The sequence below is a fragment of the Propithecus coquereli genome, unplaced genomic scaffold, assembly GCF_000956105.1.
Source record: "Propithecus coquereli isolate 6110/MARCELLA unplaced genomic scaffold, Pcoq_1.0 Scaffold5, whole genome shotgun sequence".
NCBI lineage: Eukaryota > Metazoa > Chordata > Mammalia > Primates > Indriidae > Propithecus > Propithecus coquereli.
Window position 1 is genome coordinate 4,894,824 of NW_012150840.1, and position 24,822 is coordinate 4,919,645.

The 24,822-nt window shown below is 37.0% G+C and overlaps 1 protein-coding gene across 1 annotated transcript in view; it reads left to right on the forward strand.

The window, feature by feature from the left end:
- Positions 1 to 24,822, forward strand: part of SYNE2 (spectrin repeat containing, nuclear envelope 2) — a 295,242-nt gene that overhangs the window by 33,088 nt on the left and 237,332 nt on the right. The window contains exons 2-13 of the mRNA XM_012656034.1: positions 348 to 409; positions 1,937 to 2,032; positions 2,126 to 2,203; positions 2,292 to 2,384; positions 5,164 to 5,345; positions 7,959 to 8,155; positions 14,054 to 14,154; positions 16,225 to 16,326; positions 19,118 to 19,255; positions 22,505 to 22,669; positions 23,626 to 23,738; positions 24,601 to 24,763. Of these exons, the coding sequence (XP_012511488.1) occupies positions 348 to 409; positions 1,937 to 2,032; positions 2,126 to 2,203; positions 2,292 to 2,384; positions 5,164 to 5,345; positions 7,959 to 8,155; positions 14,054 to 14,154; positions 16,225 to 16,326; positions 19,118 to 19,255; positions 22,505 to 22,669; positions 23,626 to 23,738; positions 24,601 to 24,763 (1,490 nt within the window). The remainder of the gene's footprint in view (positions 1 to 347; positions 410 to 1,936; positions 2,033 to 2,125; positions 2,204 to 2,291; positions 2,385 to 5,163; positions 5,346 to 7,958; positions 8,156 to 14,053; positions 14,155 to 16,224; positions 16,327 to 19,117; positions 19,256 to 22,504; positions 22,670 to 23,625; positions 23,739 to 24,600; positions 24,764 to 24,822) is intronic.

The window sequence follows — 24,822 nt, forward strand, 5'->3', positions numbered from 1 at the left end:
TTAGACTCCAAGTCCTTTTGGGTTAGGAATACTTCTTGTTCTTCACAATTCTTTGCATAGTACTGTCAAGCCGGTGTGAGGTATTAATTCTTCTGTCAATAAAAATATTAAAAACCATTGTCTCTTGTAAGCTAACCTGTGGCTTTTTAAAAAAAATCTTCTATCAACTTGCTATTTCTAAAATACTACTTGGCCGAACATCTAAAATTTAGCCTAAGTCCTAGAGAGTTTGTAAGCTTGTGAAACATGTGCACATACCCACAGTGACAGACCTTTGAAGCTTTGACAAGTTCAAAAGGTTTCTGGGGCTTCTCATTTTACAACTGCTGTTGTCCTTTCTCTGATAGCCGAGCAGGAAGACACTCAGAAGAAAACCTTCACCTGCTGGATAAACTCACAGTTGGCAAAGGTGAGGAAAAAAAGAGCAAAGTAAGTTATAAATGTATGTTACTCCCTCAGTTTTGGCCCCAAGGAGGACATTAAAAAATGGCACCACAGGCTGGGCGTGGTGGCTCATGCCTGTAATCCTAGCACTCTGGGAGGCTGAGGTGGGAGGGTCACTTGAGCTCAGGAGTTCAAGACCAGCCTGAGCAAGAGTGAGACCCCATCTCTATTTATGGAAAAAAAAAGAAAAAATGGCACCAGTGACATGTAAAAAGCTGTGGAATGTCTTTATTTGAAAGAATTTGCTGAAATCACCTTGGTCTTGCTTTGATGTATTTGTTTTTTTTTTTTGTTTGTTTGTTTTTGAGACAGAGTCTCACTCTGTTGCCCAGGCTAGAGTGCTGTGGCATCAGCCTAGCTCACAGCAACCTCAAACTCCTGGGCTCCAGCGATCTTCCTGCCTCAGCCTCCCAGGTAACTGGGACTACAGGCATGTGCCACCATGCCCAACTAATTTTTCTGTATATATTTTTAGTTGTCTAGCTAATTTCTTTCTATTTTTAGTAGAGATAGGGTCTCGCTCTTGCTCAGGCTGGTCTCGAGCTCCTGAGCTCAAACGATCCACCCACCTCGGCCTCCCAGAGAGCTAGGATTACAGGTGTGAGCCACCATGCCCGGCTGCTTTGATATATTTGTTATTCTTTCTCTCAACACATGAGAAGGGTACTTTTGTCAAGGATATGGGAAAATGCTATAAAAATATTTAAGATTAGTAACATTTTTCATTAAATGAAATAATAGTAATAATGATCTTTGTATAATGAGTGTTGTGTTAAGACACTGTCCTAAACTCTTTAAATGCAATGATTATGACTACTCATGACACTGAAATGACATCACAACATTCCTATGAGAGAGATAGTGTTATTCCTGTTTAAAGGTCAAGGAAACTAAGGTACAGAGAAGTTATGTGATTTGCCCATGGTCACACAGCTTGTAAGTGATAGTGCTGGGATACAAACCCAGGCAGTCTGGACCCAGAGGCCTTGATTGCAATCACTGTGCCATCCTACCTCAGTGATACCAAGTACCTAGGATAACCCAGATACACGACGAATGAGCCTTTTCTTACAGGCCACTCCCCTGTTCCTTGTCTATCCATCCCAACACAATGCTTCTAATTCTAAGAAAGGGTAAATTCATAAGCAAGTTGCTCCAGAAATGTAATCTGCTCTCCAAATGGGTCACTATCAGTTGATTCTGAATGTCTTTAATGCCACATTTATACACAGGTTTTTAAGTGCTCAGTGAAAGCTCCATGCAGAAAGTGTTTTGTTTCTGGAAATTTGCCATGAGATAAATTAAATTCATTACTTTTTTTTAAAATCATGATTTGATATGAATCTTTGCATGTTCTCTGTCATTCTTAATTAAGACAAAAATCATTACCAAATCTTAGCTTTCTCAAAGACACAAAGCACATTTATGAGATTCTTAAAGGTATTGTGATTTTGGACCAAGGTTTGATTATTTTTCTCGTGACCTCTTACAGCACTCTCCTCCTTCAGTTATATCAGACCTATTTACGGACATTAAACAGGGTCATGTCCTCCTGGACCTGTTAGAAGTACTTTCAGGACAACAGTTGGTAAGATTTTTAAATGACACCAAGAAACTTTCTGTTGATTTTTTAAAAATGTATTTCATATTTCTTAATAATCTATTTACTTGCATTTCATAGCCTCGGGATAAAGGAACTAATACATTCCAGTGTAGAATCAATATAGGACATGCCCTGACATTCCTAAAAAACCGATCAGTGAGTATAAATTTCACTTGAAGATTCATAGGAGAGATAAATGCTATGGAATATTTTCTCCTTTCAACCTGCATTTCTTTTTTTCCAGATCAAGCTAATAAATATTCATGTTGCTGATATTGTAGATGGAAACCCATCCATTATTCTTGGCCTAATTTGGACAATTATACTGCACTTTCATGTAAGTAGTTTGATGATACGAAAATTATTTCTACTCTAATTACTGCAGTATGAAGTAAGTGCAATGCAGTAAGTGTGACTTGATGCTGGTTTCAGCCCCGAGCTACTTCCACAAATAGGACCTCTGGAAATCTTGAACAGGCGGGAAATATATAGCCAACCTTGTGCCATTTTTGTTGTTTTTTAATTGAAAGTTGAATGCCACATTATCACGATACCCTGAATTATCCACAATATCAGCACTAGTCTGAACAGAGCCTGCCGTGATAAACGTTTGCTTATTACTGTTTGTTTACTATGGCAGAGGACAGAGTAGGAAGCTTCTGGAGTAAATTCTTGGAATCTAACCCATTAAACTTTGTGAAGTCTCCCTATTTTTGACGACTCCTGTACAATCTGACTCTGAATAATCCTGTAACATCCAGTTCTATCCTGTGACTGGCTCGTAGATTCATTTCATTCCACAGATATTTTTGAACCCTTACTATCTGCTGGCTATTGTCCTGACAGTGAGACATACGATTGATAAATAGGCTCTTTCAGGCCTGGGATTCTGACTTAGTGCAGGTTTTCTGTGCTACCTAAAAAGTTGCATTTTCTGTATCTCCATAGTTACTTTAAAAACACCTTGAAAAATTACATGCTTAAACTTCAAAAATTTTATGCTTTGTAACTTTAAAAATTATCTAGTTTGTCTAAAATAAAATGCTTATTTTAGACAAACTAGAAAATAGCATAACTAATATATATAAAGTTTAAAACATGTAAAACCAGACCATATATTATTTCTAGATACATGCATTTGTAGTTACAATAGACTAATATGCACGAGGTTGATGATAACTAAATTTAGTGGTTTTTTTTTTCTGGGAAAGTAAGGAATGGAATTGGAGAGGGAAAGACAGGAGGCTTAAACTGTTATCTGTGTTTTATTTCTTTAAGAAAATCTGAACCAAATATGGTAAAATGTTAAAATTTGATAATTCATAGGTACTTATTTTTTCCATATTTTTCTGGGTATTTGAAATATAATTAAAAATTTTAATATAGATGATTAAAACATGATCACCCATAATCTATCACTCACAGTTAACCACTATAAATAACTGGATATACAGTCTTTATGGTATATACAGCAAGAACTAGTATATATTCATGTAGGTATATTTGTAACAAAATGGGGTCATGTTATCCATACTGTTTTCAATCTGTTCTAATGAACCTCTTCCCGAATTTATATGTATTTTATTTTATTTATTTATTTTTTTTGAGACAGAGTCTCACTCTGTTGCCCGGGCTAGAGTGCCATGGCGTCAGCCTAGCTCACAGCAACCTCAAGCTCCTGAGCTCAAGCCATCCTCCTGCCTCAGCCTTCTGGGTAGCTGGGACCACCGTGCCTGGCCAATTTTTTTTTCTACTTTTACTTGTTTGGCTAATTTCTTTCTATTTATGGTAGAGACGGGTTCTCGCTCTTGCTCAGGCTGGTCTCGAACTCTTGAGCTCAAGCAATCCACCCGCCTCGGCCTCCCAGAGTGCTAGGATTACAGGCGTGAGCCACCATGCCCGGCCTGAATTTATATGTATTTTAATGGAGGCATGGTGTTTGTTGTAAAGTACTATATTTCACTAATGGATAATGGGAAAGCTCATGATTATTTCTGAGGAGGTGCCCCAAGCCTAGTAATGCTGCAATGCTTGCAGACTCCTGGTGGTACCACGTTGGTGGACTTGGGTAAAATACAGGAGATTTCCCTGGGTTACCAGGCAAAGTCTCTCACTCTCTTCCCTCACTTTCCCCCAAACAGGAGTCTCTCTGGGCTGGGCTTCCTGGAGTTGGGGAAGGAGTGATATGAGCATTCCCTTGTGGCCACCACAGCTGGGACTGTGCTGGGTCACACCTGAAGCCAGCCCAGTCTCACCCAAGGCTCATGTGACTGCTGCCTGGCTACCACTGATGAGGCTATCAAATGATAGCTTCTGATGAGTGCCTATCAGATTAATGCCAATCAAATCAAGTTTGTTAACTGCATTGGTCATATCTATTATTATTGATTGGTCATTCTGTCAATTGAGAGAAATGTATTAAATACTTCTACTGTGTTTATGGATTTGTCTTTTAAAGTTTTGGATGGATATTATCATATTGCCCTCCAAAAAATCTGAGGCAGTTTGTACATTTACCAGCAGTATAAAAATATCTAGTTTCTTATAATTTCACCATCACTGGATGTTATTTTTAAAAAATTTTTTTGCCTGTGTAATATTATAAAAACTATCCCTTTGCACTCATTTAGATTTCTTAAATTATGAGTGTGGTTATTTTTCATATATTTAGTGACAATTTTATTTTCTTTCTTGGGACTTGTCTCTCCATGTGTTTGACTATTTTTTCTTCTGTGTGTACCCTTGTTCTTCAGGAGTGCATTTCAATTGATCCAGTCTCTGAAGATACTCTAGACTAGATGCTCTATTTAGTTCAGTCCAGTTTGGTTTGACGGGTGTTGAGCTCCAGTGAAGTGCTCTGTAAGCACGGTAGGGGGATGAATAGATGCTTGTCCTCAATGTGAGATGGCACATCTGGGTGAGGGTAAGGAGTGACCCAAGTCCAGACTGAAAGAAAGCCAAAGGCAGCCCAGATGCTGTTACTCAGAGATGCAGCCCAGTGCTCATTTCACCAGGACTAGCCTGTGACTGTCATAGGATACTTTTACATCTTGTTTTGGCCCAATGCTGGTAACGTGTGATTCTGTGCATGTTAACTCTTATTATATCTTCCTTAGATTGAGGAGCTTGCCCAGACTCTCTCTTGCCATTACAATCAGCCTTCCCTGGATGATGTGAGTGTGGTTGATTCATCTCCTACCTCAAGTCCTCCAGCTAAGAAATGCTCCAAAGCTCGGGCAAGATGGCAGATGTCTGCGAAGAATGCTCTTCTTTTGTGGGCTCAGGAACAATGTGCCACGTGAGTAGTTTGCTATGACCATAAGAGACACACAGAGCAGCTGTCTCCATCAATACAACTTCACTGACTTCCCACCCAAATAGCTCCCTCTCATAAAAGGAAAATTCTCACTATTCCCCTTCTCAGTGAATCTCCCAAATGTGAAGGGCCAAGGACATCCATGAGTTCACTGATTTTTGGTTTTGAAGGCCAGGAGGTGGTATGATCTGGGTAAACTAACTCACATGCTGTGTTTAGGTGGTCTGTTACTACGTAGAAATAAAGTGTTATTTAAATATCCTTTTCTTTAGGCACAGTTCCCTTATTCATCTGGAAGGTGGATTTAGATTTTAAAGGTTTTGCCACAGTATGAACTTTCTAAAAGACAGGACTATATCTTAATTGACTATATAATTCCAGGACCTAGCATAATGTGAATTCATGGTGAGTGCTCTATAAATGTATCAAAGGAATGAATGAGCAAATGAGTGAATGAGTAACCAATACATAAAATTCTCTCTTGGAACTATATATGATTACATTAAGAGAACACAGTCCCCATTGTTTAGAAACTCAGCTCAATTAGCAAACAGAGACAAGAAAATATGCATTTTAAAAAAGTGGGGATGATGAAGGGAAGTTAGTGCTCATAATTTCTTTTTTACAAAGAAAAATATTTTCTGCTCTTGAGACATTTACGTTTCCATTTTAACCAATGGCCGAGATGGAGTTTAGGAAGAATAAGGAATTTAGATGCAGGAGATCTCTCCCCTCCAAGAGCTGTAGAGTTCAAAGGGCAATTCCTTGTCACATCATAGCATCGTCTAGGTAAATAGGACCATGAATGTGTTGCTAAGCCCTTTCCACTGCAGGATTTCTGAGTAAGCCCTTTCTAATGAAAGGCTGAGATAGAGGTTAATTTCTGCCTTCAACCTTACCTTTCTTTAGTTGTCATTTATTTACTATATTTTATGAGAGCCACAAACATACATAACCTTATATATAGGTTTAAAGTATATTAAATGAATTTTTTCTTAAATCTCCTAACAATAATTTTACTTCAGTTTTCTAAACTTTTTTTTTTGGCTATATACTTTTTTTAAATTTCAAGCTACTGGCCATTGATGTGGCACAATATATCATTCAATTTGTCCCAATGAGAAAGAAAACTGTTTCCTCTAGTCAAGGACCATACCTGTATGTAGACATCTAAAGTCAGTCTTGAGCCAACAGACTGTTGCATGAAGAGTATCAGGCTTGAGTGAGTATTGTTATCATCAGGAGGCCTTTTAAAGAAACAGATTTCAGACCCACCTCCAAATTTGATCCAGTAGGTATGGGGCGGGGCTGAGAATGTGCATTTCTAACACCTGCCGCCCAGGTGAAGCTGATGCAGCTGGTGAAGGAACCACATTTTGAGAACTAGCATTCTGTGGTATTTTCAGTTTCACCTAACTTGGTATTTTACTTTAATTTGACCACAAGATTAAAATAAAATTTTTACGTAGAATGATTTAAATCTTTGATTTGATTCACTGAATTTTGTTTTAATTACATTGAATATAATGGAAGTGTCTTTTTTTTCCTCCTTTATAAAGGCAATATATTTATTCATTATAGAAAATTTAGAAAACATAGAAAAAACAAAAACGACAAAAATTACTCATAACCAAAAACATCCCAATTTCCAGTAAAAAATTTCAACATATTTTATTTGATATATTCCCACATAATTAAGACCCTACTGTATGCACAAGTGTGATCTTTTTAAAACTAAAATGTCCTCACAATTAAAAACAGTCTGTAAGCCTTGGTTTAAAATAAGATTTTAAAATTAAAATTTTTAAAGTGAACATTTTTGAAGATTTGAAAAATAGAGATGACTCAAAATCTTGAGATGATTACTGTTGACATTTCAGTACGTCCTGTTCTTCTGCTATTGAAATATACATAGATTTGAGGGACTATTTCTATATGTGCAGTTGACCTTTGAACAACATGGGTTTGAACAGCACGGGCCCACTGGCAGATAGACAAAACAGTATTCGCGCTCTCCCATATACCGCAGGGCTGACTGTGGCACTTGAAAATGGGCGGATCTTGATACACGCAGGTGGGTCCTAGAACCAATTCCCCGCGTATACTAAGGGATGACTGTATTTTAAAAACTGTAATCGTTTACAACAGTATTTATGGCCCACCTTTTAATTATGCACTTCAAAAATATTATAAATAATTTTATATTCTTTTTAAAAGTATACATTTTAAAATACTTGGTATTCACACGTGTCCGACACGTTTAACCAATCACCTCCAAAACTTGTTCTGAAATTTACACGCTCACCAAATCGGCTTTAGTGTCTTATCCTTCCACAGCAGTGCGCAGTGATAATTAAGAACGAACAAGCAAAACGCTTGAGAACCCAGCAGGTAAAATGTCTCCCGGGCCTGAACCTTTCTTTTCCCGCCTCACGCTAAGCTGTGGGCGCTGGCGGCGAAAATCTGACCTGGGCGGAAGGACGGCGCACAGGGCGGGGCCGACTGGTCACTGTGTGCGCGGAGAGAGCGCCCCCCGAAGTGTCTTGATATATTATTTTTAATAGTGTTTACCATGTATTTGTCCTTTTGTGATAGGCATGAGTCTGTCAGTGTGACAGATTTTAAGTCGAGCTGGAGAAATGGGATGGCTTTTTTGGCCGTCATTCATGCCTTGCGACCAGACCTAATTGACATGAGGACTATGAAGCATAGATCCAACAAAGACAATCTGGAAGAGGCCTTCAGAATTGCAGAACAAGAATTAAAAATCCCTAAAATGCTGGAACCAGAAGGTAAAGAAGCTTCTTTCTTTTTAAAACAATTTTTATCGTAAGGTGCGGCATGAAGTTGATTTGAAAATAGTATCTAGGCTGGGTGCGGTGGTGTAATCCTAGCGCTTTGGGAGGCCGAGGCGGGAGGATTACTTGAGCTCAGGAGTTCGAGACCAGCCTGAGCAAGAGCGAGACCCCCCCCTGTCTCTACTAAAAATAGGAAAAATTATCTGGGGGTCGTGGTACGGACCTATAGTCCCAGCTCCTCAGGAGGCTGAGGCAGTAGGATGCTTGAGCCCAGGAATTTGAGGTTGCTGCGAACTAGGATGATGCCGCGGCACTGTAGCCCAGGCAACAGAGCAAGACTCTGCCTCAAAAAAAAAAGAAAGAAAACAAAAGAAAATAGTATTTATGTGTAAGCAAATATAACAGCATTATATTTTAGTCCTGGAGGTTTTATAGCTCTTAAACTCTTTATTGAATTTTGTAAAATCAAGAATTCCTTCCAATTTGTTAACGTCGATAATTATGGGGGAAGCTACAGCTGAAAGCAAACGGTGTTATTGGAAATAATTTGAGCCTTTGTCTTAATTTTCTTCTATTGTTTTCTATATTGTGTTCTTGCTTTTGTTATTCTGCTCTAAATCTCTTGTGTAAGATGTTTCTTTGAGTCTTGAATTAAAGTTGTTTATGTCTTCCCTTCCCTACCCCCTCCTAGTTAAAGGTGAACCTCTATGAGAACAGAAACTGCTGCTTTCCCTATTTTTCCCTATGGTTGGCCAGGCTTTGTCCATTGATTCTGCTCCGACAGTCATGTTGGATTGTTTGCAACAAAATCTTAAGTCCTATTTATATTTACAGAGATCATCATCAAATTAGAATTTATTCTAATTTCATAAAATTAAAAGAATTTAATTCTTTCTCAAAAGCACTTTACTTTGGATTATATTGTTTCATAATGTAAACAAAGCTATTAGAAAATTAAGATCATAAAAGAGGTATATAGGATTAGAGAAAATTATAATGAACTAACAGACCAAGTACATATAAATTCTGCTCTCACCTGTATAACCAGGTCTGTGTATATCAATGTTTAATGATTGGCTGTCCAAAACAATGTGAAACATACACATTTATACATGTTACTATAAATTTTACTGATAGAAAAGGATGTGCAGTGTACAATTTACAAATAGTAATAAAATTTATAATAAGCTTTATTATAAATTCCATTTGGCCCCAAAATGCTTTTGCTAATTTTTTTACAAACGCTTGAATCCATCTGTAACCAACTTAGGGTTGTAGCTACTGATCAAGTATAGTTCTGACATGAATGTTGGGTTATAATTTTCTTTATGTTATTGAGTGAGTGGAACAGTGAAGAGGTATATCAGATCTTCACTTGTTCTTCAGTGACATGTATGACTCCTTTGCTGAACTGAAGACTGGAAGAATATTTCCTCAACTTTTATGCTCTTCACAATTTAACAGCTATAGATATGCAGATAAATCTTAGAAGTATATTCTTTGTTGGCAATTTCTTCATCCCCTTTTTAGCAACCAACAAACAACAAAATCAAGGCCTCATTTGCAGATTTCTGTGGTGTAAATGCTACTAATGTGACTGATTTCACGCTATCAATGTGAAGTCATTGAACACAGAATTGGAAAAAGATGTGCAGTAGCATACGCTTGTATGGTATTTCCAGTATACAGATAAAATAGACATAAGTAACCTCAAGAGCATAGATAATAGTAAAATACAGTAAAATAATTGGGAAGTGAAGAGTTTTGAATATTCATTACCTTTGCTTTTAATACAACTTAATTGTACACACATATAATTTAATTTACAATGATGACTTTTTAACAAGCAGCTTACAAAACTGCTGAACATTTAGCCATCAGCTCTCTTAAGCTGGTGTGAGCCAACTGGCTCCAGAACACCACTGAGCAAGTGACTGGATTCATCACTTAACATTTTTGGTTTTCAGTAGCTTTATTGAGATATAATTCACATACTCTGCAATTTACCCAACTAAATGTATAACTTGTGGTTTTCAGTACACAGGCAGCCCTCCATATTCGTGGGTGCCACATCTGTGGAGTTAATCAGCCACCGAACAAAAATATTTGGGGAAAAAAAATTGCATCTGTACTAAACATGTACAGACTTTCTTTTCTTGCCATTATTCCCTAAATAATACAGTATAACAACTATTTATATAGCATTTTGATTGTATTCGGTATTATAAGTAATGTAGACATGAGTCCTGGAACTAGTCCCCTGTGTATACTGAGGAGCAACTGTATTCACAAAATTGCACAATCATCACAATCAATTTTAAAACATTTTCATCATCCTGAAAAGAAACCTGTGACTGTTAGCAATCACTCCCCATTTTCCCCTAAACTCCCTAGTCCCCACTACTTTCTGTCTTTATAGATTTGCCCCTTCTGAACATTTCACATAAATGGAATCATACAGTGTATACGGTCTTTTGTGATTGGCTTCTTTAACTTAATATAACATCTCCAAGGTTCATCCATTTTGTAGCATGTATCAATATTTCATTGCTTTTTTAATTTTTAAATAAACTTTATTTTTTAGAACAGTTTTAGATTTGCAGAAAAATTGAGCAGATAGTGCAGTAAGTTCCCATATACCCTGCACTCAGTTTTCCTTATTGTTAAATCTTATATTAGTATGCTACATTTATTTCATTGCTTTTTTAATTTTTAAATAAACTTTATTTTTTAGAACAGTTTTAGATTTGCAGAAAAATTGAGCAGATAATGCAGTAAGTTCCCATATACCCTGCACTCAGTTTTCCTTATTGTTAAATCTTATATTAGTATGCTACATTTATTTCAGTTAATAAACCAATATTGGCATATTATTATAAATAAAAGCTGTGCTTTATTCAGATTTCCACAGTTTTTTTACCTAAGAACCGTTTGCTCTTTTAAGATTCTATCTAGTATACCATATTACATTTACTTGGTGTGTCTCCTTAGTCTAGCCTTGACTGTGACAGTTTCTCAGACTTTTTCGTCTTGTATGACCTTGACAGTTTCGAGGATTACTGGTTAGGTATTTTGTAGGATGCCCTTTTATTGAAATTTGTCTTTTTTTTTTTTTCTGTTGACTAGACTGGATTTATGGGCTCTTGGGGGGAAGCCAACAGAGGTAAAGTGTCATTCTCATCACATCGTTTCAAGGGTGTGCACTAACAGTGTGACTTATCACTGTTGAGGCTGACCTTGACCACCTGGCTGAGGTAGCATTTGTCAGATTCCTCCTCTGTGAAGTTACTTTTTCCCTCCTTTCCGTACTGTACTCTGGAGAGAAATCACTATGCACACTTAGGAGTTATGCTCGCCCTCCTTGATGGCAGGTTATCTACATAAATTATTTAAAATTCTGCTGCACAGGAGATTTGTCTATTCTCCCCATTTATTTATTTATTCAGTCATTTATTTGTATCAGTAAGGGCTTATTGATATTTTATTCTTTCAGTTGTAATCCAATACTACTTTAACGCACAGATCAAAAAAATAGTTTTGGCCATTGGGAGCTCTTTGAGTTAGTTCCTGTGCTCCTTTGACGAATCCTTATCAATATGGGGTTTGCTTGTTTTTTTGTTTGTTTGGTTTTATTTTTTTTTTAGCACTTCCTTATTTTCTGACATGACAAGATCCTCTGGCCTCATCTTGTATATTTCCTACCCCAGTCTCAGAATCAGCCTTTTCTCCAAGGAACCCTGGTTTCTTTTATTGGAGAATGGTGTTAGAAATCAAGATCTGGGCCGGGCATCATGGCTCACACCTGTAATCCCAACTCTTTGGAGGCAGAGGTGGGAGGATTGCTTGAGGTCAGGAGTTCGAGACCAGCCTGAGCAAGAGCGAGACCGCCCCCCATCTTTACTAAAAATAGAAAAAATTAGCCAGGCATGGTGGTGCACATGTGTAGTCACAGCTATCTGGGAGGCTGAGGCAGGAGGATCGCTTGAGCCCAGGAGTTTGAGGTTGCTGTGAGGTAGGCTGACACCAGGGTACTCTAGAATGAGATTCTGTCAAAAAAGAAAAAAGATTTACATGTGAACTTACAATCATATTTTTATAGTTTTGGAATTGGTCTGGTTCCATGTTGGTTGTTATTAATTCTTCTTGTTAACTTTTTAACCCCATCTTGTTTTTCTTCCCTTCCTTTGTTCCTTTCTTCTTTTTCTCCTTTTTTTTGTCTTTGCTGTTTCTTTTTTGGCTTTTTGTTATCTTTTTTCTTAATTTTTCCCTATGCTTTGCTATAATTCCCTATATCTGATTACTGTTTTTAAGATACTTACCTCATATTGTGATTCTCTAAACCTTTATTATTAGTATAAAATATTTTTTCTATTTTAGTATGTGCAAATAGTTAGGCAACTAATGGAATAGACACTATAATAAAAGCAAATTTCCACTGTATGAATGACTGCCCATGATTCATTATAAATAGCTTAAATAATAGCTCAGAAATGTGAAATGCATCATGATTATTTATGCTAACCAAATAGCATAGTCATATTTGAATAAGGGAACTATCCTTTCACATAATTTTCTTAAAACATATAATCATCCATCATGCATGGCTTCATATCTAAAGACAGATTTTTAACACGAAATATCTAGTTAAGCCAGTATATCATTTTATGTATTTATTTATATTTATACCGTTTTTCATCAAAGATAGAATGGCTCAACTCTTAGGAGTCCTTCCTTTATTGAAACCCCACTCTCAGCTTTTTATTGTTAGCTTTTTTACTGCCTTGAATATAATATTTGTATATGAATTAGATTAACTTTCTACCAGCTGATTTAGAATACTCATTGGGCCTAGTAAACATGTTCACTATAGCATGCATGGTGTGTTGTATTTGTTTGTTTGTTTTTCTCCTAACCTTAAACTCTTCGAGGTGCAGATGATGTCTTAAGGCATCTAGCATCTACTTGTTGAGTGAATAAAGTGTTGAAACATAAGATTTCCAAGTACAAGGACTGTACCTTACATATCCTTATAGCCCCTGCCTGTGACCTGCATTTGTTGATTCTCTATAAATATTTGTTACATTGAGTTTAACTGAATTAATAAATAGAGAAGATTTTTGTTTTTCAATAACCTTCATTGGTTGTTTGGGCAATGTACCAGGAGACATCTCCAAGTTAGGTGTTCATTTCGTCTGTGACATATTGCATCTCCTTCTTTGTGATTTTGTGATCTATTTCATTTATTATATGCTTGTAGAAGTTATGCACTTAAAGAATTTATAATCTTTTAAACTTTTTTTAAATTCAGCACTTTGCAAACTTATTTCACCTGGACTCTTTAATGCAACACAAAGCCTGACTCATAGAAGGCTCTTAGTAAATTTACTTGTTCCATGAATGAGTGAATAAACTGTGGATGCCTTGGATGGATCTTCTTTACAATATGTACTTTTGGAAATGCTTTACTGCACAAATGCTGAGACCAATGTGTCAGAAAGGGATCCTAGTTTCTGTATGATCCTATACTCCTAGAGGAATTTCTGCTCTATGTCTCCAGAAAGAGGAATGCTTTATTTTCTCCTTTCCACCCTCCCAGACTACTTATGCCCTTATACATACAACATCCATCGTGACAATTTCTTATTAGAAAACAGGCTGTGCATGTGCTACTGCCAGGATTGAGCCCAGATCTGTCTGACTGCAGATCTAAGCTCTTCACTGCTCAGTCTTAGAGCAAGGGTGAGTGAGCAGAGATTGCGTGACTGGTTGACTACTTTGGTTCATGTCAAGAACCCATTAACCAAATGGCATAGGCTTGGCATATCCTGTCCTTGAGAATTCATTATAGTAAATCGTATCTACAGCCAGTTGATAGTGTGGTGTATCTTGCAGATGTGGATGTTGTTAATCCTGATGAAAAGTCGATCATGACCTATGTGGCACAGTTTCTGCAGTATTCCAAGGATGCAGTTGGGACTGGAGATAAGGCTCAGGTATGTCTTCAAAAGTACGAATCAAACTCATTTTTGTTGTATCCTCATATGGGTTTAATTTTAAAAATTGAGATGTAACTTGCATACAGAACTTACATGTACTGCTCAATGAGTTTTGACGAAGTGCACACCCGTGAAAACCCTAGTCAATCATGATGTAAAACATTTTCCAGAATGTTCCACTGTGCCTCTTTTCTGTCTCTGCTCCCCACTTCAGGCAACCAGTATTCTAATTTCTTTCACTGTGGTTGAATGTTGCCTGTTTTTAAAAAATTTTTAAGTTAAAAGGCATAATTTATTAAAATTTGCTGAATTATCTAAAACAACTTTTAGATAGGAACTATATAGGACAAATTAAGTTAAGCTGGCTTTTAAAAAATTGTAGAGGTGTCAAATTTTTGTCTATTGTAATTTTTCTTACCTTTGTTAAGATATAATTTACATACCGTAAAATTCAGCTATTTAAAGTATGCAATTCAGTGGGTTTTAGTATATTTACACGATTGTGCAGCCACAGTCATCTCATTTTAGGACATTTCCATTTTTCCTCTTCTTTAGCTTCGTATAAATGGAATTATGTGATTCATACAAATGGAATTGTGTGATTCATGTAAAGGGAGGCGTTGTGTTCTGTTGATCCCTGTTTGTTGAGATACTCTTGATTTACTACTGGATTGCCATTTGATTATTCAATTTTTCCCTTTTGTTTCAGTCAATTATACAAAATATTGTGGGTGAAAATTTCACAAAAGTCTCTGAGCTGAGAAGAAACTCTCATTCTGCTTCCATGAAGATAAATACGTGCTGTGAATTTAGTAGAATGTTTATGAATAATTTAAAATTTATTTCAAACTCCTTTGTCAGGCTTGTTTACATGCATTTTATTTGACAAATTGGGCCTATGTTTTTCCAGCTGTTATGTTTGAGGCAATAAGCCAGATTGTTGCTGACTCTGGAAGAGAGACTCCAGTGGAGATTCAGGCTTAGAATTCAGTTCACCTATTTCTCACCTGCTGAGGAGCTACTCTTTTATAATTAATTTTCACATTAGAAAATAAAATTAAAAATTCAACTGTCCATGAAATTGGATGGAAAAATATTAGAAACACTTGTGCTTAATGAAAAAAAAAAGGAAATGAAGGTTAAAGAAGAGTGGAAATAAGATGTCACTTCTGCTTTATCCTGTAGCAGTGAAATCTGCTTCCACATGTAAGCAAGCTCACCGCCTAAGCAAGCACCTAAGAAAAAAAATAATCATTGCTCACTTCTGTAGGATAGCATAGCCAAAACCTTTAGTAGTGATATTTTTAGGATCTTTAAAATATTCAAGATTTTTTTTTTTTTGAGACAGATTCTCACTGTGTTGCCCGGGCTAGAGTGAGTGCCGTGACATCAACCTAGCTCACAGCAACCTCAAACTCCTGGGCTCAAGCGATCCTACTGCCTCAGCCTCCCAAGTAGCTGGGACGACAGGCATGTGCCACCATGCCCGGCTAATTTTTTCTATATATTTTTAGTTGTCCGATTAATGTCTTTCTATTTTTAGTAGAGACGGGGTCTCGCTCTTGCTCAGGCTGGTCTCGAACTCCTGAGCTCAAACAATCCGCCCGCCTCGGCCTCCCAAAGTGCTAGGATTACAGGCATGAGCCACCGCGCCTGGCCTACAAGATATTTTTGATGCCAGTGTTTTTGCTAGGTGCGAACAATCTCTTGCATTACCCCATATTTACATTTATTAGAAGGCAGTCATCTGAAATGCCTACTATAAAGAAGCGATTTAGAATAATGTTCTTTAAAACTGAGAATAATGGAAATGGATAAACCAAAAACAGGGAGAGGAGGTTGCTCGCCCTTTTCTTTAGCACATCGTTATGTTTAGATGCAAATTTCAATTGGTTTTAAAATTTAAGGTATTATGTGAATAAGGAAAATTAGTCTTTGATATAATGAATCGTTAGTGTGTAAGAATAGCATTATTTTGCTGACATTTTGAGTTGTTTATTGTTAAAAAAATCAAGTCTATTTAGAATAGAGTTTAAATGTGTATGTGTGTGCATGTGTGAATTACAGGGAAAGGTGAAAGATGCTATGGTCTGGTTAACTCTGCAAGAGGAGAAACTACAGAAAGTGTTAAAGGATTCAGAAAATGAGACCTACTTTAAAAAGTATCAGGTAAGTATGACTACAAACAGCTATTTGTAATTTACTTTTTAAAAAAATGTGTGCAAATATATATACACACACATATTTTATTTATATGTGTGTGTGTGTGTGTGTGTGTGTGTGTATGTAAAATTTCAATAGATTAGGGACCATAAGTTTTTTTGTTACATGGATGAATTGTGTAATGCTGAAGTCAGGGCTTTCAGTGTACCTGTCACCAGAATAGTCTACGTTGTACCCCACAGGCAGACTTTTGTCTTTCACCCCCTCTCACCCTCCCCCACTCACAGTTTTCTTTTTTAGGGAAAAGTAGTAAGTCTGTTTTTAGAAAATTCTTTTAGAGTTAATTATTTAAATATTAAATTAACTGCAGGTTTTAAGGCTGAATTCTAAAACCGTTCTTCTGAAACTTTTTCTTTTTTTTGGGACAGAGCCTTACTTTGTCTCCCTGGCTAGAGTGCCATGGCGTCGTCATAGCTCACTGCAGCCTCAAACTCCTGGGCTCAAGCGATCCTTCTGCCCCAGCCTCCTGAGTAGCTGGGGCTACAGGTGTGAGCTACTGTGCTCAGCCTTTTAAAACTTTAATGTGCAGATGAGTCATTGGGTAATCTTGTTAAAATGTAGTCTGATTCAGTAGTTCTGGGGCATGGCCTGAGATTCTGCATTTCTAACAAGGTCCCAAGTGATATTGATGCTGCTGGTCCCCTTGGAGTACTTTGAACAGCATGGTTCTAGAGCAGGGGTTGGTAAACTGTGGCCCGTGGGCCCTGACACCTGTTTTTGTAAATAAAATGTTATTGGAACAGAGCTGTGCCCATTTACATGTTGTCTGCAGCTACTTTCATACTACAATGCCAGATCTGAGTAGTTGAAATAGAGACTGTATAGTCATTAAAGCCTAAGATAGTTCTTCTCTTGCCCCTTTCAGTAAAAGTTCTCCAATCCCTAGCTTAGAGCAGAACATGCTTTTCAGAATGAATATTGAATGAAAGAAAAATCAGGAAATCAGGAATGAGTCTGATTATCCCAAAAGTACAGTACAGGGCCTCAACCAAGGAGTTCTTTGGGGGAATAAAGACAACTGTTATTATCGCCATATATAGAACATATGCTATGTAATAGACACTTTGCTGATAAACACTTTATATGTTAAAACATCTTGGCTCGGCGTGGTGGCTCATGCCTGTAATCCTAGCACTCTGGAAGGCTGAGGCGGATGGATAGCTCAAGGTCAGGAGTTCGAGACCAGCCTGAGCAAGAGCGAGACCCCATCTCTACCAAAAAATAGAAAGAAATGATCTGGACAACTAAAAATATATATATATAGAAAAAATTAGCCAGGCATGGTGGCACATGCCTGTAGTCCCAGCTACTCAGGAGGCTGAGACAGAAGGATCGCTTGAGCCCAGGAGTTTGAGGTTGCTGTGAGCTAGGCTGACACCACGGCACTCACTCTAGCCAGGGCAACAAAGCAAGACTGTCTCAAAAAAAAAAAACATCTTGCTGAGTTTGGTATTGTTATTCTAGTTTTGCAAGTGAAGACAATGAGGCTTAGTGCGACTAAGGGATTTATCTAAAGTCATGTACCTACTGAAAGGTAGAGGTGGGATTTGAATAGAAGTCTAGCTTCAAAGCCCTAGCTCTATTTATATCCTGATGCTTCTCCAGGATAAGTAGTTATTCCTTGTAGAATCTTGAAAGAGACTAACAGGAGACAACCCATCGTTTATGCACTTCTGTGCTTCTCACCAGTTCTCTGTCGTGAATAAGCTAGAGATACTGTCTTGTGCCTACACAGCTCTTAGCACCTCTAGGCCTCCATCTCCCTGTTGAGTGAGGGGGTGAGATGAGTCCAGCTTTCCAACTCTAGCACTCACTGGATCGTGTGACTTGTGGGCCATCCCTTCCTTTTTGGTTTGGAGCCGTGGGGAAGAAAGGGATCAGACATTCTCGTCTTCCTTTGGTCTGAACTGCATAGGCTTCCTCTGCTTCTTCTCCCTTAGCTCCTGTCTGATTTTTTTTATTGACAAGATGCTCAGTAGAACAATGGAAGTGCATTGTTCTCACATCAGTCTTTGATTTAATAAAGTATCACAGATTCATGTTTCTTAAATAGAAGACTTTATTAAGTTATCATCAGAAAGAATTAAATTAATTATCCCTTGGTTTGCTCATAAAATTTAATTTAAAATGCTGTCAGTAATTATGGATAATGTTTGAAATAATATTTATGAAATTGATAACTCTCAAATACCAATATTTCACATAAATATGAACCAAGAAAAGCTTTGTTTATTAAATTTTTGAGGGTGGAGACAGTATTTTTTAAAAGTTTGTATAAATTGAATTCGGAAGAATTGGCTCAAGCTCAGTTAATCATAAACACTTTGAAAATCGTTTATACATGATGACTGCTGTCATAGAATTTTCACATCCATTCATTCTTACTTTGTTGTGAACACATATTTGGGAAGGACAAACAAACTCATATTTTCCATGTGGCTTCATGCTCTGTCCTTTATAGCCAGGTGGCTTCACTGCTCCATTCCAGTAGAAATCCAATGATACCTACATGACACACAGCTGAGCAAGACCCGTGTCATTATGCTGGCACCCAGGTTCTCATAGTGCACTCAAGAAAGAGACCAGATCAGAGAAAGGATACTGGATCCAGGGGATTTTACCTTTAAGTGAAAAACTTAAATATAACCTATAGTGATAGACCTCAAAATGTATAACAGATTACCTTTTATAAATGGAATTAAATATTTCAGTCTTTAAAATACTCTTCTAATTATAGAGCCTGCTGTCCTTTATGGAGTCATTTGATGAAGAAAAGAAATTTTTTTTGGATGTTCTGTCGATGAAAAGGAATCCGGATAAGCTGGATGAAGATCAGTTACAGCTGAGAGAAGCCTGGGATAGCCTCGAGTATCAGGTTACCATTATGTTTATTTTCAATGTTCTTCTTTGTTTTGTTAGATGAAGACCCATCAAGTGGTGATGCCCGTTTCATTGTCAGCTCCTGTTCTGATCACAGCTTCGAAACTGACTCTTGTAACAGATAAGAGCTGTCTGTGACAGGTCCCCAACAATGTGGAAGTCAAGGAAGAAGATATTGTCTGTATAGTTCAGACTGTTCCAGGCCACAGAGACCTGGCCTAATTTTTCCAAATATGAAAAAATTACCCAAAATAATGAGAGAAACCATAAAAAGAACAATTTTGCAAAATTAGGTGGTGCAAATCTATAGTAGCCTGGAAAATCCTTCCTTAGTGAGGTAGACTGCAGCTCATTTTCTTGGTGTGTCAAAATGAGACATGCTGATTTTAAAGTTATCACGTACATAGAAAATTAATATCATCTAGACAATTTCTGGTTCAATAGTTTGAGAACAGAGATGTCTCAAAGCATCATAATAGTAAATGACTTCATTTTTTTTGCCATAGAAAATGTCAACATTATGTTATTTTGACCTGATAAGATCTTATATAAATTTTCAGCCAAATTGAAAAGTAATTGTCTAAGGAAGGAAGTGTGGAACCAGTTTTCTATGTTAAGAGAGAAAGGAGAGGAATGAAAGGTAAACATTGCCTTCTGTTTGCCCTCTTCTGACTGCTACATGAATACTGAGTGCAGCCCTGTGTCAGAAAGCACTGGGTTGGTTTCATTTAAAATACATACAGCTTTCTTTTGGTTGTGCGAAGAATAATAGTTGGATTAGAGGTGTTGTTCTTAGCCTCTTTAACTCAATCCTTTATCAATTTTCTGGCTTATTTTTTATTTTGTGGCAAATGTACAAATGATTAGATAATAAAAGCAAATGCTGACATGTTTATATTAAATTTCACAATAACGAAAACATTTTTTCATTCTTTTTCCAACTGGAGACTTAATGGCATATAGTTCATGATTTAAGATTGTAGAATTATCTTTACCACATGCCTTTTGAGAAAATAAACTTGCAAGGCAAGAAAAGCAAAACAAAATGGAAAAACGGTAATATTTAATGCTTCTATTTTATGAATAATTCCATTTGACTCCCTTAAAGGAGCCCAGCTTTGTCCTCATTTTGTATACTCTAGGTAGTTGGTAAATGTCTTTTGGATATTTACTTTGCATGTAACAAGCATCCAATAAATGTTTTTCAATGAATTAGTGGTGAATTAAGTATCTCATATAATATACAGATTTTGCATACTCTTTCCCTTATTTGAAAACAATTTAAGAATAGTAACAGTTCATTTAGTAGAACTAGGTAACAGAAAGAAAATGTAGACTTAAGACCAATACTTTCACTAAAGAAAGTTATTTGAGTAAAACATTTTGATTTGTGCTTGATTTTCTTAGGGCTGTTTTTGGAATGAGAATACCACAAAAGTGATAAAAGAGTTATGTGAGTTTGGGTAAAAAGTCACATTCTTAATGGAGTTGTCAGAGAAGGAGGTGGCCTTGGAGCTGGAATTTTACTTTGCCTAAGATTTCCAGACATTGGCTAGACAATAATCCAAGCACTTTGGGAAGCTGATGTGGGAGGGTCATTTGAGGCCGGGAGTTCGAATTTAGCATGGACAAATAATTAGATGTAATAAAAGCAAATGCTGAGTTGTTTATATTAAAGTTCACAATAATGAAAACATTTTGCCCTTCTCTACAAAATATTGAAAAACTAGCCAGTCATGGTAGTGCATGGCTGTAGTTCCAGCTACTTGATAGGCTAAGGTAGGAGAATCCCTTGTGCCCAGGAGCTCAAGGCTGCAGTGAGCTATGATCATGCCACTGCACTCCAGCCTGGGTGACAGAGTGAGAGTGAGACCTTGTCTCAAAAAAAAAAAAAAAAAAAAAGAGAATTCTAGACATCAGTCTAGAGTTGGTGTTCTTCTGAGGTCCTCCGCAAGCTCCTCTGCCTGGCTTGGTTATGTCACTACAACAATTTACTGTAACTGTGTTCTTGTCTGCTTCTTTGGATAGGTAGTTGAGGCAAGAGCTGTGGCTTTTATTTGTCTGGTTGACACTCTGATGTAGGGTTTTGTTTAAACTTATTCTTCCATTTGTACATTGTACCTGGGTCTGGGCAAGGCCCTGCTCTTGTTTTTATTCATTTACTTTTAGTGTGTGTTTATTTCCTTTTATACCCATACCTTTTTTCCATTCCCCTTTTTCCTTAGGCCACTATTTTGATATGTTTAATATGTACCTTTTTGTTTTATATGTTTTTGCAAAATACACATTGAATTTATATGTATGTGTATTTTTAAGTTGTGTAAATTGAGGTTATATGTTTCTTACTTTTATTTTTGAGCACAATGGATTTAAGGTGCTTCTGTGTCACCACGTGTACCTCTAATCTACTCCTAACTGCTGCACAGTATTGTATGGTGGGCGACTGCCACATGTCCCCTCTGCACTCCAGAAGCCTCCTGTATCTTTACCCTCAGTTCTTAGCATAATTGATTATTCGTAAATATTTGCTCAATGAATGAATGAATGATTGGTGAGTGAATTTTTTTTAAAAGTCCCCATACTTGACAAAAGAGTGGGTGAGTTTTGATGATGCTTAGGAGCGGGGGAAATCCAGATAGAGGGGGCAGCAATAGCAAGGACATGAGAGTACAGAGCGTTTGGAGAAACAAGTAGTCATACATCCATGTGTGCGTGTAGGGAGTGGTGGGAGGCTGAGGAAGGAGGCGGTGTGCCTGCATTGAGGGGGGCTGTGGTGAAGGACAGATATTCAGGAGATATGGTGGAGATATCTCATGTGAATATATGGTTAGGGCTAGTGAGGAATGTAGTCTATAAATCTGTGTGGGAGGTGTAGTTGTAAAGTCAGAGAACACAGGACACAACACACAGCTTTCAAATGGTGGTCTTTCGATAGTCCATCCTTGCTTAGATGGGTACTTTAAGTATTTCAAATCTCCCCCTCATACCTTCTCATGAATTTATCAAAACATTTGTTTTTTCTTATGCTCTCTGTTCCTACGGCTTTTGAACAAAGTGTGTTCCTGATCAGCAAGTAGCTAAATGATATTTAAAGAAGTTTATCCCTTGATAAAGATTTCCTTGACGGATGGATCACATTTATCAGTCTTGGCTTTCAGAGAAAATGTATAGAATTAAACATACTGTATGTGAAGAAATAAACTAGAAAAGTTCTACTACTGAGGGACACCTTCCTTTCTTTCAGATTAATGTGTGGAAAACACAGCTGAATTACGCCTTGCCCCTCCCCCTCAAGGAGATCGAAGCGTGGCTGCAGGAGGTAGAGCAGCTCACAGCTGAAGATTTGCCAGCCTCCTGGGATTACTCCGAAGCTATGACTCTGACACAAAAGAAAATTACTCTATTCAAGGTTGGAAAAGAAAAAGATGTGGAATAATCTATACTTTGTTAGTGATTATTATTATTATTATTTTTTTAGACAGAATGTCACTCTGTTGCCTGGGCTAGAGTGCCATGGCGTCAGCCTAGCTCACAGCAACCTCAAACTCCTGGCCTCAAGCAATCCTCCTGCCTCAGCCTCCTGAGTAGCTGGGGCTACAGGCATGTGCCACCATGCCCAGCTAATTTTTTCTGTATATTTTTAGTTGTCCCTCTAATTTCTTTCTATTTTTTAATAGAGACGGGGGTCTCACTCTTGCTCAGGCTGGTCTCGAACTCCTGACCTTGAGCAATCCTCCCGCCTCGGCCTCCCAGAGTGCTAGGATTATCAGCGTGAGCCACCACGCCCGGCCTGTTAGGGATTATTCTTGAGGAAGACTTCGTCCTAGAGAGAAGAGAAGAAAATATTGTGGGTATCTGAGAATGATTTAGAATGATTCCCCTGGAAATTTTGGGGACTTGGAAGATACCGTCACATTCATGACCCGTAGTGCTAGTTTCAGGTTGAGACAATGAGAATGAGTACAAATAGAGTTCTAAAGCAACTTTAAAGTCTGACAAAAAAGAAAAAGGCCGGATGGTGCGGGGGAGACTAGTGTAAAATATGGAAGATTGGGTTCTCACTAAAATGGCATAAAGGAATTTGATATGGGTGCTTTATAGCATTTGAGCCCACAGAGGAATGGAAAATACACCAGAAAACAAAAGATTTTGATAATGGGTTTTGCAAAGAAATCGCAGTCTGCTTCTCTGTAAAATGTTTCAATTTAAAACATTTATGATGAAAATACTTATTCACAAAATCTTAGTTAAAAGAAGGGGGCTTTAGGATTTTTTTGAAAAAAGAGTTAATGCAAATGAGATTAATAAACCCTCAATTATAGTTGACAACAAATCTGGTTTATGTTATGCTAAATTTCTTTTCAGAATCTGATGGATAGATTTGACTGTTATTTGAACATTCTCCTTACATTTGAAAATAGAGATGAAAAACATTTGCCATTGGTACCACCTAACAAATTGGAGGAAATGAAAAGACGGTTTGTAACACTACCATTTCACAACTGCTGGTACTGTTCATGTTTGTGCACTAACATTGTGCTACAGGGACCACAAAATACAGACTTTTAGATAATTTCTGACAAGTATTCTCCTTTAAGTCTTGATAACAATATCTTCATGTTTTATGTAATAATATCATTATTTCATGCTTAACATACTTCCTTTTTTATTGAATGGTAGAATATGGTGAAGGGAAAAGTTCTGGATTTAAAGTTAGAAACTGAGCTCTGTGTCTTGGTTTTGGCTAAGTTACTCTCTTTTTGAGCATGTTTCCTCATTTGTAAATGTAGGGTAATGATAATTATCCGGTACATGTCTTAGAAGGATACTGGATCAACTGAGGGGTAGTGTATGAAAGCACTTTATAAACTGTAAAATACTGTAAATGTAGAAATTATTTAATTGATGGTTATCCTCATTATCTTTTCTCATTACTCCTAAGTAATTTATTAGAATAAGAAGAGGGTGTTAGCCTTAATAATGAAAACCGTGTTAATATATATACTTGTAAACTATAGTTTTATTAGGTTATACAGAAGTTTTCAATTTTAGTAAACTATTTTGTATATCAGTGTTTTATTACAAGATTTCTCAATAGGGGAATAGTTTCTTCAGAAAATGTTCTGTTTTGATGTTTTTACCTTAGCAATGGTTGTTTTATATCTAGCCACAATATTTATTATACACTGTTTAGGAAAAAAAGAAGGCTTGAGGATACTTCTGAATTCCATGTGTTTAAAAGAAAAAGTTGAAGCCCCCGATTTTTTAAATGCTGAACAGATTCTTCATGTTTGGTCAATAATATTAAGTTAAATTTTAAACCTGCATGTTGTTTTCCAGAATCAACAACATTTCGGGGGAAAAATTCATTCTACTTCTAGAATTTCATTACTATAAGTTCTCAGTGCTTGGTTTGCTAGATGAAGTGAAATCAAAATTGGACATTTGGAACATTAAATACGGGAACAAAGACTCTGTGGAATTACTGCTGAAAGACTGGCATGTAAGCTGTTTTATTTCGTGTCTTAGGCAATTATTTTTCATGTCTGGGAGCTACATTTG